The sequence below is a fragment of the Sminthopsis crassicaudata genome, chromosome 4 (genome assembly GCF_048593235.1).
Source record: "Sminthopsis crassicaudata isolate SCR6 chromosome 4, ASM4859323v1, whole genome shotgun sequence".
In the NCBI taxonomy this organism is placed as follows: Eukaryota; Metazoa; Chordata; class Mammalia; order Dasyuromorphia; family Dasyuridae; genus Sminthopsis; species Sminthopsis crassicaudata.
In genome coordinates this window covers 311,327,591-311,342,249 of record NC_133620.1, presented here as the reverse complement: position 1 = coordinate 311,342,249, position 14,659 = coordinate 311,327,591, and the positions used below count along the sequence as shown (strand labels likewise).

General features: G+C 34.5%; 1 protein-coding gene across 1 annotated transcript in view; it reads right to left on the bottom strand.

Moving 5' to 3' along the window:
• Nucleotides 1-14,659, bottom strand: part of LOC141540774 (myosin-13-like) — a 130,107-nt gene that overhangs the window by 45,522 nt on the left and 69,926 nt on the right. Inside the window, 3 exon segments of the mRNA XM_074264742.1 lie at nt 10,520-10,654; nt 13,328-13,423; nt 13,538-13,642. Of these exon segments, the coding sequence (XP_074120843.1) occupies nt 10,520-10,654; nt 13,328-13,423; nt 13,538-13,642 (336 nt within the window).

The window sequence follows — 14,659 nt, the reverse complement described above, 5'->3', positions numbered from 1 at the left end:
AGATTCAGAGATCTAGCAAGTAGGAGGACTCCTTTTATATTACTAGGAGACTGGTAACTCCCTACTCAGAAGTATGGAGGTGGCTTTATAGACTTGACATAGCATATTGGGAAGTGCGTTGTCTTTCTTGGATACCTCTAAGATGTGAGAGAAATTCTGCCAAGGCTCATCGAAGCCACCAGCTTCTACCCACTTCTACTGATTCAAAAAATGAGAGCAAATATACAAAGAGGACAAATCTGGACTTTATATGACAGAACACTTGAAACTTTGGTTAGGAAACTAAAGGAACTTGGGGTACAGGTAATGGTGCTCTTGTCTCTTTTTTTCATAGGCTTTGACCTAGGAATAGAAAGGGGAAGGATAAAGGAAGTGAACAGCTGACAACACGGATGGTGTTGAAAGAAAGATCTGGTTCCCTTGAATACAACCTACATTTCTGAGCTTCTGGCAAGTAATAGATTGCACCTCCAAAAGCTGGAAAGAATGTATTTGGCAGTAGTTTAGCAAATCTAGTAGAACTGAATTTTGCAGTGGAAGGTAGAGAAAAATTCCATTATATATATATATATATATATATATATATATTCCCCACACATATATGCATATATATAGATATACATACATACACATATACACACATGCACAATATACATAAACACACATATACAAATATGCATACACTTCATCATAGAAATGTAATAATGGAAGTAGTACTTAGTAATTTTCAGGTGAAAATTACAAGGAAACTGTTTTGAAAGAGTACCTATAGTTTCATATGTTATAAACCAATAAATGGGATAAGGGAAACAAAGCAAACAGCTTACAATGTTAATTATGAATATGAGCAACATTAATAGACATAAACATTTCCATATACAAAGCACTAAAAAGAAAAATCACATATATGACTGTGATTCTCTATTATGTACAGCTTTATCTTTTTTTTAAAGATTAACAAGAAAATATAGTTCCTGGGTCTCCACAGAAACTTTTGTGTTGCTAGTGTTCTTTTCTGTGTCCAAGCATGCAGTTTGGATCAAGTTTAGTTTTCATTCCTTCTGGGATGGCTCCTATAATTCAATTTAGTCTTACTACAAAACTATATATTAAATTTATTATGGTAGCTCCAAAACTGTCCTGTTTATTTGGGTTTCCTTCCCATTTCCTTCTTTCCTCTTTGTATTTGAAATAAATGTTTCATTGTTACTTTTTTTCTTTCTTTTGTTCTTTTTGGGTCATCATTATCACACCACCTTCTTTCCCACAATTCTACCCTTCTAAGAGAAAATAAGAGTTCTCTTTAGTACAGTGGTATCTAAATTAACTTGGACAAATAAAACAATTAGAACATTTACATTCAATAAACCAAGCAAAGTTTTACATCTTTAAAATAGTCTTCATATGCTATTTTTTCCTCTATTTCATTTGATTTTGCATTGGATTCACAAGACTTTGATACATATTCTTATATTCCTCATTATCAAACCACACTTTAATCAAACTAGTTATTAAATATAGCTTTAATAAAGCTACATTTACTCCTAAATGACAGTTTATAAGTTTTCAACAGGGCTTACATCAAACAAGTTCCTGGGTCTCTGAAATGTGCTCAAATCCACACAATGTCCATGTCTGAAAAAAATCTATGTCTGAGTCTACAACGCTGGAACATTACCTCTCTTCTGAAAAAAGATAGGAGTACTATTCATCTTCAGTCTTTTGAAGACATTGTAGGTAACTGAACTATTAATTCTCAGACATACACATTTTCCTAGCTTTCTTTGAATTTTTTTTTGTCATTTTGGAATTATTTTTATATTTCTCAGTAAAATTCTCATATCACAGTAATATTCAATGCATTTGTACACCTCCTACCTTCCCTATCTTTGTAGAGAACATCACCAACCTTCTAGTCCCTTTGGCTAACAATGTAGTTGTTGTTCCTCATTATGTCTTATACCCTTTTCCTGCTTCCATATCCAAGCAAAGGTTTTAGATTTCATCTTTGCAACATCTCTCTAATATGTCCCCTTTTCTTCTCTAACAATTTCAACTTTTGTAAACCCTTAACACTTCACACAGGATTACCAAAATAACCCAGTAATGGATCTGGCTGCCTCAACTCTGTCCTGACTTCAATCTGCCTTCCTTTCATTTACTAAAGTTATTTTCCTACAATTCAGAAATGATGATAAATTCCAAGAACTTCCTATTGTCTCCAAGATAAAATGCAAAATCCTCTACTTGGAGTTGATAAGCTTATTTCCTCCTACCTTTCCAGTCTTCTTATTATACCTTACTCTTCAATAGCATTCTTTAATCTTATGACAATGTCTTTGTGGTAGTTCCATGAATAAGACACTATTGCTCAACTCCAGGCATTTTCTCTGGTTGTCCTCTATGACAGGAATGATTTCTCTCCTCATTTCTATCTACTGATTTCATTTAAGTCTCAACTAAAACCCTATCATATATAGAAAGGTTTTCCTTTATCCTCTTAATTGTAGTGCTTTTGCTCTAGTAATCATATCTTATTTATCTTCTATATAACAATTTAAAATGTTTGTTTCTTTGTTATCCTTTCGATTATATTGTGAGTTCTCTGAGAGAAAGTACTGTCTTTTGTCCCTTTTTGTATCCCTAGAGTTTAGTACAGTGCCAGCCTCATAATAGGCATTAATAAATGTTTATTTATTGATTTATTGTTTCATTCCCTGATTGATGGGTACCTAATTTGTTTTTTTTTTCCTTTTCCACTAAAAACATCTTTGGACCTTTTCACTTTTCCTATGATTTATTTATTCTTATGATTATATGATACTCAATAGAGCAAAAATTATATACATTTTATTGACTTTTTGGTTTCCAGAATAGTTGGAACAATTCTTATCACCAACAGAGCATGTGTGACTGTCCTTCCACAACTCTTATGACAATATTCTTTTCTCCCTTATTTCTATATTTGCTAATTAGGTGGACAAAAAGTGGAACTTGTTTTAATTTACATTTTTCTTAGTAGTGGTGATTTGGGGTATTTTTATAAGGTTGTGGAGAACTTGCATTTCTTCTTTGAGAACAGTTTATTCATATCTGTTAGTCATTTAGCTGTGGGGAAGTCAAATGAAGGATATGGAAGGCATTTTCTGAATCCATATTATAAATCTGGCATAGACAAAATGTAACAATAATGGTAAGCTTCATAAATGTAGGAATCCATTAGAAATCTCATTCTTCTGAAAGCAGTTCATTTGAAAAATTCTTAATTTGCTTAAATAAAAATGCATTTCTCACTGCATAGAGAAAGCAACAAAGGAAAAATGTCATATTAATAAACAAGAAAAATTAGTTGATGTGGAAAGGGGTTTAGAGATAGTGCCTTTATCATTTGGAATTTGTAATAATCAAAGAAGTCAACATTGGAAATAGTTTAAAATGCTTCACAAATTTTAGAAAAACTTTAGACATTTTAGAAAAATTTAGACCTTTGGAAAATTTTGGAAAAATTCTAGATTAAAAAAAAATAGATATGAGATTCTATTTGGAGAATCTGCAAAGGAATAAAACTCATATGAGAAGGGGAATTTTTAAAAAATGAGATTAAAGTTGAACAATTATCAATTCTTAAAAGAAATAAAAGGAGGAGAAATCTAAAGGAACCAATGTGGCTGCACATATAGCACTTTCATGAATTCAGACTTAAAAGGATATGTAGAAAAAAATGGAAGGAAATGCAAACACTGAAAGTGAGTACAGAAGAATAGTTCAAACATATAAGGATAGTGATGGAAACCCTAGTGTGAAATGGTCACAAAACATTCTAAAGACACCCCCCCCCAAAAGAGGAACTTTTCAAACTATAGTCAAAACAATAAACAAAAGAACACAGAGAATATAGAATTGATAACAGGTGAAAAAGTGGATATAAAACTATTCTGTTCCTATTGTGTATTTTTTATTCTCCAAGAATGATTTTCTAAAATGAAAAGGTATGAAAAGAATATAAAGAAAGTACTGCAGCCTAAAGCATGTGAGGAGAATTATTAGAGAAAATGTTGTTTTTACTTTTTCAAATAAATAAGTCTCTAAGGATGCTGGGAGAGAGAGGGGGAGGAAACTTTAGAATTCAAAATCTTATAAAAATGAAGATTAAACATTAGTATCCAGAGAATAATAAAAACTGCACATCAAAGCACTATTTTCCATCTCTTTTTTTTCTATTTTTTTTCTTTCTTGTGGTTTTTCCCTTTTTCTCTGATGTTTTTCTCCCAACATGACTCATGGAAATATGTAAAAAATGAATGTACATATATAACCTAATTTTTTTTAAAAGAAGGCTAAATATTTTCTTGTCATATATTTGGGTGGGGGGGAATTTAATACCAGTATATTTTTAAAAATTTTAAAAGAAGGATGTTGATGAGCTAGATGAACTAGAAGAAGAACATGATAGAAATGATACTATAAGAAGAACTGATAAAGGAACAGAGGTAATTAATATAATGGAAAGAATATTGGACTTTGAATCAATGATCTTGGATTTAAATCCTGACTCTGTAACCCAAGTTATGTGATCTTATGTCATTCCTCTCTGAAACTTGGTCTTCATTTGTAAAATGAAGATGGTCTTAAAGATCATCTCTAAATTTAAATTTATGATCCCAAGATAATGAAATTTGAGAGAATTTAGAGGAATGCCCCAAACTGGAATCTGTCTTTTTATTTCCTAATGTGTTAATTATTTGATTAGCTAGCTCTTTGGCAAGATGTGAACTCTTATAATCTCTTCATCCACATTATTGATTGCCACTTTAACCATGACTGATTTGTGGTCAGTTTATACCTAGGATATATCCTTGGCCTTGACTTTTAAAAGGGAATAGAAAAATAGAACTAGATATAAAATTAAAAATATTTCTTTTCCTATATGCAGCTTGTTCTTTCCTTTTAAATATGCAAAATATTTATAAGAATTCATAAAAATTCAAAGCTGTATTATTTGTATTTTGTTTTGACTATCCATTCTCTTTTGTTCATTAAAATCCTTTAATGAAATCTTTTTTTACAGTTCTGTCATTAGCTCCTATCTTTCTTTTCCCTTTTTCACATTACAAAAAAACAAAACAAAACAACAAAACAAAACAAAGAAAGAAAAAACAGTCTCTTATAACAAATATTCATAGTCAAGCAAAACAAATATGTCTCCTGCTCCTTGAGTCTATCACTTTTTTGTCAAAAAGTGGGTAGCATCATACTTCATCATTATTCCTTTTAAATCATGGTTGCTCATTATACTGATTATAATTTTTAAATCTTTCAAAGGTTATTGTTATTATATCAATTATTCTCTTGGTCCTGCTCACTTTATAGCTCACACAGTCCTTCCCAGATTTTTGTGAAATTCTCCTTTACCTCATTTATTATGGTAAAATAATGTTTCATAATTTGTTTGGCTATTCCTTAATTATTACCACCTCTTTTATTTCCAGTTCTTAGCAAAAGAAACAAAGAATTGCTATAAATATGTATCTGTACATAGGAACTCTTTCCTCTTTGTTATTTTTGGGGCATGTCTAGTATGACCAGGTCAAAAGGGACAATTTAGTGACTTTTTGGGGCATAGTTCCACATTGTTTCCTAGAATGGTTGGATCAGTTTTCAGTTCTACCAACAATGCATTAATGTGCCTGCTTTCCTGAAGCACTCTGTGAAATGGTTATTTTTGTTAATGAAAAGAAATGGAGCCTAAGAACTGCTTCAATTTGCATCTATTTATTAGTAGTTTGGAGCTTTTAAAATATAGTTATTGATAACTTGGATTTCTTCCTGGGAAAACTGCTTATTCATATTCTTTACCTATTTATTTATTTGTGGAGGGCAACTAGATGGTATAATGGATAGTGTGCCAGTCCTAGAGTCAAGACTTAAATTCATGCTTACAAATCTTGTCTTGGATATTTATTAGCAATATGCACCTGGGCAAGTCACCTAATCCTATTTGCCTCAGTTTCCTCATTTGTCAAATGAATTGGAAAAAGAAATGACAAATCATTCCAGTGTCTTTGTTAAGAAAACCCCAAATGTGAATACATCCAGCTGCTCTGGAGAGCAATTGGGAATTATGCTCAAAAAGTTATCAAACTGTGCATACTCTTTGACCCAGCAGTGTTACTACTGGGCTTACATCCCAAAGAGATCTTAAAGAAGGGAAAGGAACCTGTATGTGCTAGAATGTTGTGGCAGCCCTTTTTGTAGTGGCCAGAAACTGTAAATTGAATGGATGCCCATCAATTGGAGAATGGCTGAATAGATGATGGTATATGAATGTTATGGAATATTATTGTTCTATATGAAATGACCAGTAGGATGATTGCAGAAAGTCCTGGAGAGACTTACATGAACTGATGCTAAATAAGCAGAACCAGGAGATCATTATACACTTCAACAACAATACTATATGATGATCAATTCTGATGGACGAGGCCCTCTTCAACAATGAGATGGACCAAATCAGTTTTAATTGTTCAGTAATGAAGAGAACCAGCTATACCCAGTGAAAGAACTATGGGAAATGAGTGTGAACCACAACATAGCATTTCCACTCCTTCTGTTATTATCTGCTTGTATTTTTGTTTTCATTCTCAGATTATTTTGATTTATTTCTAAATCTGATTTTCTTGTGCAGCAAGATAATTGCATAAATATGTATAAATATATTGCATTTAATATATACTTTAACATATTTAAAAAGTATTGGTCTACCTGATATCTAGGGGAGGGAGTGAGGGGAAGGAGGGAAAAGTTGGAACAGAAGGTTTTGTAAGAGTCAATGCTAAAAATTTACCCATACATATGTCTTGTAAATAAAAAACTATAATAAAAAAATTCCCCTGACTTTCATGGATAAAATATATGTGCATGTGTGTGGAGTATTATTGTTGTTGTTTTTTTAGATATGGCTCACAAGTTAAAGCCATTTGTGCAGATATGATCTGAAATCTGGCCTATATTTACAGACAGTAGGAGAAAGAATTTTGGAATACATGAACATAGTATTGTAACACTTATGGGTAATGGCAAGATGAAGGATTTGACTATCTTAGTATGTAGCTCACAAAGTAGAGCTTTAAAGTAGGTCACAGAAATTGAATAGAATGAAGAACTAAAAAACATGCATGAGTTGGGATAAAATCTGTGAGTCAGGATCTAAACTTAATGAAAAAGAATGTTGGGAAATGTTGGGAAAGGAAAAAGACTGTGGGAAGGGGATAACTCTCACCAGCTTCTAGATTAATGTGAATAGTGTAATTCTTTAAGGAGGAGACTTTGATGAGTAGAAAATGGTGGTAGAAGGAGAATCTGGAAGTTACAATGGAAACAAAGAGTACTTCAATTTCCCCATCATGAAAAGGGGATAACAATGAAAATAAAACCCATGATGGTCAGGAATGGATATCATCAGGAGATATCAAGGTTTCATTGAATGCTAGGAGATAGAAGGAGTAAGAAAAGAAAAGGTTTAAGATGAAAGCAAATTTGAAAATTATGGTACAAGCATGAGGAGTGGGATATTGTCTGTATAGAAGTAGAGATAAGATTAAGAAGGCTGGAATTATGAAAGCAGGAATTAGGAATTAGGGTTTGTACAATGGTGGTTGCTGGGGTAGTGGTAGGGATAGAAGTATAGAATCACTGAAATAGGGCAAATATATGGAGGCTTGAGTATGATAGTTATTGAGGAATGAGTATAAACAGAATATCATTAATTGGAGAGAGGTCTGTTCAGAGAGACAGTTATAAAGTCCTTCCTTGAGGTTCAACCTCATGACAGAGTTATATCCTGTAAATTCAGTAGGCCCGAGAAGTCTTGGTATAGTTTGCAGGATTCTAATGAGGAGGGCGGAGTTAACAGTATAAGACTGAAGAATTGAAGAAATCTAGGGGGAAATGGCCTCTGGAGTATGAGAAAAGATGCTCAGAATTTGAATCTTGGCCTGGATGCAGGTGATTGGAATTTGAGCTGATACCAGGTATTACCTGGTGAATAAATGGTGAATGAATGATTAAAACATTTATTAAGCACTGACTTTGCAAAAAGCATTATATTAAACACTGGGGATATGAATGGAAAGATAAACTAGTTGAGGTTCAGCTAAGTGGCTCAGTGGATAGAGCACTGGCCCTGGAATCAGGAGGACTAGAGTTCAAATCCTGCCTCAGACAGTTACTAACTGTATGATCCTAGGCAAGTCCTGATTGCCTGTCCCCATTCTCTTCCCCGCCCTACCTTAAAAGGTAAAACAGCTACTATTTTTTAAGGAGTTCTTTTCTTAATGGGGAAGACAACACATATGGAAGGTTTCAATTGTAAGTCATATAGGGTATGCTCCTTAGGGTACAGTAGCAAAATAGATGTTAATGTGTCTACTTAGGTTCGGCGTCCTGGATTGTCTTCCTTAGAATCAGAGTGAAGATGGTGGCCAAAGTGATATGACTTGCCTGGCATATGCTGTAAACAATTGATCAGTAAATTAACAAACATTAATTTATTTATCATATACTCTTTATTTTTATACCTCTAGTTTCTCTCTCTTAATTCAAAAGAATCTCTCCTGTCTACCTTGTGTAAGACACTGTGCTACAGATACAAAATTACAATATTAACAAGATGAATCAATGCAAGGTATCTTTAGGAGGGAAAGAGTATAATCCTCCTAGTTGAGCCCTAATAAGCAGTGCTAAAAAATTCTAACAAGGAAAATTAAGGAAGGAGTGAATTCCAGATTTGGTTGAAAATGGAATCTGTTGACTGTGACCTAGGAATCAGAGGAAAAGGAACTTTCTTTTCTTAGGAATGAGAGCATATGGGAGGATGATTTATATACCCTGGCTTCCCACTGAGACAAATGATAATATAGTCATTTTGAAAAGAAGATTTTTGAACTGCACATAAGACCCTCCTTCAATATGGCCCTCCTCTCAGCTACAACAGGTTCACAGCACTGTTGGGCTGATTACCTTTCCAGAGCCATAGATGATCTGCATCAGAAGGAGGTTGCTCACTGGAAGTTCTCAACAAAGATGAAATTACAGGTCTAATTAAAAGAATAATTGGATATAATAATTTCTGAAATAAACTATAAACATTTCATTGAGAATTCTTATTTCAATTATTCCCTAGTCCCAATTTCTTTCTACCACATTATGGTCGCTCCTTCCACTGCATTAAATTTATTCTGGTCAAATTTTTCCTGTCTATAAAAGTAAATAGATAATAGAGTACTTTGAGATCCTGAGAAGAAAGGTCCTATATAAATTTAAAGTGTTCTTCTTCATTGACTAATATTTCCAACAATCCTAGAATTTTAGTATTGCAAGGGGATTTAGAGATTATTTAGCATAATTGTCCTTATATATAAAATGGCATAGATAAGAATATCACATTCATATGATGGCAGAGGGATGGCAGAAAGGGACTTCTCTACTATAAGTATAGAGGCAAGAGCACTGGGTTGGGACTCAGTCATGCTGGGATCAAGCTCACTTTACTGGATAACCTTGAACAAGACACCTCAACTCTTTAAATTTCCCTGGTTACCGTTAATAATCTTTAAATCTCAGTCTATAAATCTAATCCTTATAACTCTATTATTTGGTGACTTAAGTTATAGAATAACAAAGATGACAAAGTTAAGAATCTTATGTTACTGAAAATGTTTATTATTTGTAACATTTCCATTTATCTTTCAGTTATCTCCATTATCTTCATTGTAGATACACCCATAAGCAATGGGGCAATGGGTAGCTGGAGATACTCACTCTTCCATTTTCTATACAAGTTGGAAAGAAAGAAAAAATTTCTATGAAGCTACACAGAAAAGTAAAATCTCCCCCCCCCCACCCCCCCGTAGAATCATTGAAAATTTTAGACATTCAAGCAAAGTGTTAAGAAAAGGGCTTCTTTGTCTATTGTTCATTGTACACTCATCAGATCTCTAGCTCTTTTGCAATGCAGAGACTACTTAGATCATAGTAATGCTTAGTGAGAGAAAGAAGGCAGCTAATAATTCCTTGTTCTGACTCTCACTTGTTCAGAGTGAAGGCAGGACTATCACCTCTCCATTTTCCTTTGCCCTTTCCCTAGGCAGACAAAGAAGTCTTCACCAATCTGTGTAAGTACTTTTGCAAAGATCTTCTTGAAAGTTTGAAGAGCTTAGCTTTAATAATTATTATATTTTAAATCTTTTATAGAATATTAAAAATACATAAAAATATTCTAGAAATACCTATGATTGAAATTTACAAAACCTGTAATTGGATGGCAAAAGAGACTAAGAGATTTATGGTTGGAAATTATGTCCTTTGATTTTGAGTTGGGTTTCTTAGAATCCCTTTAAATTCTGTGCCTCCAAATTTTGTAGATCCTACTCAGGAAAAAGCTGCATTTATGATTTCTAAATCATAAATTCTAGGACTAGAAATAACAGTTCTTTCTATGTCCCATGGTCTATGTACCCACCTGGCTCCCTGTGTCTTGACTCTTGGCTCTCAGTTTATTGACTTGTGACTCAGCAATGTCAGCCCGCTCCTCAGCTTCCTCCAGTTCATGTTGAACTCTCCTGCACCTTGTTAACTGAGTGTTGGCCTGTTCCTCCTAAAGAGAATGTGGAAAGGAATGACAACTGTTCTATACTACTATTAATTGAGAATCCTGTTCTTTTTCATCTTTGGAATCAGTTCCTAGAAAAATGCTTAGCATATAGTAAATGCTTAATAAATGTTTGCTGATTGAATGATTGATGATTGAGGTACAATGAACTATCTTTCCTGGGATAGAGAAAGAAAGGCAGAGTTCTCCAAAGCAATGGAATTGGAAAATTTTGAGGTAATGTTAAGAATACCTACCATTTACATGCTGCTAATTTAAGGTTTGAAATACATTTTAAATATACTATCCTAACATCCTCCCAACAACACTGGAAAATAGGTGCTAATATTTTCATTCCTTTTTACAGATAAGGAGACTGGGGAAGGCAGTAATTTAGTGATTTGCTTAGAGTCACATAGTGGTAAGAGTCAGAGGCCAAATTTAAATATAGGCCTTCCCTACTCTAAGCTCAGCATGCCTTCTCCTCTATCATCTAGCTGTCTCATGACAATGGCAGGTTTATAAGCTATAAGACAAATTTGGTGAATTAGGGAAGGAAGGTATCTCGGAGTCTAAGCAGATAAAGAAGAAGAAGGACAGATATCCCTGCTTCAACAGATTGAGAAAGACTTCTGTCTTTCAGAGAGAAACCATGATCACATGGTAAGCTGAGCACCAAATAAACTTTCTCTATGGCTAGGTCTAGCTAGATGAATCTACTATGAATATAAGGTGCACTCAATAGTAATCCAAAGATACTGGAGTGATTGCCACTTTCTTCTCCAGTTCTTTTTACAGACTAGGAACTGAGGCAAAAAGGATTAAGTGACTTGCTCATGTTCATACAGTTTAGCAAATCTCTCCAAGCCTATCTACTGTGACCATATTGCTTCCCAGGATCAAATCAGTTTTGAACTCATGAAGATGAGAATTCCCAACTCCAGGCTAGAGCCCTATTCACTGTGTTCACATTGCTTCTCTGGGACCAAACTAGAATAAAACTATTCTCTGGGAATAGGTAGCAAAGACAGAGTAAGGAGATGCTGAATGTTCAAACCTTTATTTAGTATACTTTCTCCATTCAAAAAAGCCAGATTAGTATTTCTTAAGAACTCAAATGCAAACACTGTAAGACAGTGTTTGGTTGAGGTTGAGTTGTGAGAAGAATACTGATTTGGATATAAACAATAGAAATAAAAGAGTTACTGCTATTTGTTCATGTTTGAGTTCATCCATAGTGGAGTAGGATAAAGAAAGATGGGCAGAGGACTTAGAATAAGAATGATTTGATGGGATACAATGAGGAATAATGGGGTAGGGTGAATTAGAATAGAATATGTAACAGATTACATTTATGTTTTTATATTATTTTAAGATTTATTGGGAGGCCTCCTTAATGAAAACATGAGAAAGAAACAGGCAATTTTTAAAGAATGAGATTCCTTGGGGGCAGGAACTATTTTGCTTTTGTTTTTTATTTATATCTCTAGTGCTTAGTACACTGCCTGGTGCATAGCAAGGACTTAATAAGTGGTTGGTGATTGACTGATTAACTTAGAAGCATGTATAATTCTTTGAATCACATTGAAACCCTGAAACAAAACCCTACTGTTCAATACTAATATTCTTCCAGTAACACAATATGGTTAGGGATCAAGGAATACCATAATCTCCAAAGAACAAAAGACAATAGAGATGGGTAATGGACAAAAATAGGTTGTAGCACATTATCAGTGATGATTTGTCCATAACATATGATATAATTGGGAACATCTAAGGGATATGTAATTAGAAAAAGATAGGCCAGTTAGGTTATTAGACTGAAGAGCAACAAATAACCTGAGTGTATCACATGGAATATTAAGAAAGCTAGGGCTCTATGGAGAGCTTATGAGAGGGAATGGGCAGGAGAAGCACAGGCTGAGACAATGCGGATGGATTATAAATTGTCCTATTAGTGGAGGGAGTTCATACGTTGATGGTATATTGAAGTCTTGAGATATTTAAGGTTTAAAAATAATTTTTCTCACATAACTCATGTGATGGATGTGGTTCAAATATTAAGACCCCCATTTTATAGATGAGGAAACAGATTCAAAGACAATGAACAGCTATACTGACATTATAGTTCTCATAAATATCAGGCCCAGGATTCAAATCTCTTTTTTTCTGACTCCAAATACAGTGCCCTTTGCCCTTTCCACTAGACATTACTGCGCTCGCTCGCTCTCTCTCTCTCTCTCTCTCTCTCTCTCTCTCTCTCTCTCTCTCTCTCTCTCTCTCTCTCTCTCTCCCTCTCTCTCCCTCTCCCTCTCCCTCTCCCCCTCTCCCTCTCCCTCTCCCTCTCCCTCTCCCTCTCCCTCTCCCTCTCCCTCCCTCCCTCTCTCTCTTTCTTTCTCTCTAGCATACTCACAGAATGTCAAGAGTTTGAAAGAGATTTTTAGCAATCATTTCAATCCCTCAAACTCAATCCCTTCATTTTGTGGGAGAAAACATCAGGTTTGGCCCCTAAAGAACTGTGTGATCTGAAGTAAAGTTCCTGGAGGCTGGTTTCTTTTAAGAAATAGAAACATGTTCTATGAGCAAAATTGACTGCTAGGAGAAAATATACAGGAAAATATGCAGACATCCATATGGTTCCATGGGAATCTGACATCTGGGGGAAGCTCTTATACTTACAGCTTCCTCTGCTTGTCTCTTATATGCCTTCACTTTGGCCTGTAGCTTGTCTACCAGATCCTGGAGTCTGAGGACATTCTTCCGATCTTCCTCAGCCTGTAAAGATAGAATTAAGATTATGGGTTTCATGTGGTTTCATTATGGATTTCACTAATTTTTTGAACAAAATTTAAGTAACAGAGACTTTCTTATAATTTCTCCAACATCTACCTGGTAAGTAATTTCTTTGACTTTCCGTTCATATTTGTGGGCCCCTTTAATGGCTTCAGCGCCCCTCTTCTGCTCAGCATCAAGTTCATTCTCTAGCTCATGAACCTAAGAGACCACAAAAGAAAAATCAAAATCTTTAAGAATATCCGTTACTTAAGCTATGTGGAATAATCTGTCCTGACACATTTAACTTTGCAAAGGTATATACTGAAGCTCAGAGGCCCCCAAACTACTTTGGTTTTCTTCAATCTTATGATCGTAGGTGGAGGTTATAGTCAAACTATCAGGGGTAGGATGTGGGCCATACTACATAAGACACAGAAATTAAAAAATAGTGGCCGGAATCGCTAAGAGTCATAATAAATCAAAGTTCCATTTAGGTATAACTTCCTCTATAAAATGTTTTTGTTGACACTCCACCCTCTCTATTGCTGTGTCTCTCTAATCCTTCAGCTATTAATGACCTCCTTCTCTTCAAAGTTTTTATAGTGTTTCACTTTAACATGCATTTATATTTATCTTGCTATACACCTGGGGGTTATATTATTTTTACCTTTACATACAGTAACACCAGAAGTATATATCCTCTTCCCCATTTTCCCCCTTCCCCTTGATATTTTGAGAATCACCCCTAGTAAAGTAAATAATTCCACTCATAAATCCAAGGGCAGTTGAAGGGAGTAAATTGAGAGAGAATTAGAGAAAAAGTAGGGTATTATTCCAAATCCTTTAGATGGACATAGATTACTAAAACAGGTGAGAGGTATACTACCTAGGTTCCGAGGTAGAAAAAGATACAAATTTTGATAATTCATCATGTCCACTGTGAATCTGGGGAGAGAATCCTGTCTATGAGCTGCAAGAAGTTGTTCTGGAAGTCTGGAAGACTTCTAGATCCAATTCTAGGAAATGAAATACAATAGAAATCTCCAGAAGTGTTTCTGAGCCAGGAAATCTAGAGATGGAAAGCCGGTCTTCTAGAAAAGGGGATGACCACCATCTGCTGGGAGCTAAGAAGAAATGCATGAGGCGATCAAGGATTACAAATAAAATAATTCAACCTCATTAGGGAGCAGCAAGTAGATGTATTTGTGAGAACTCCTGAAGGTGTGAGTACACAGA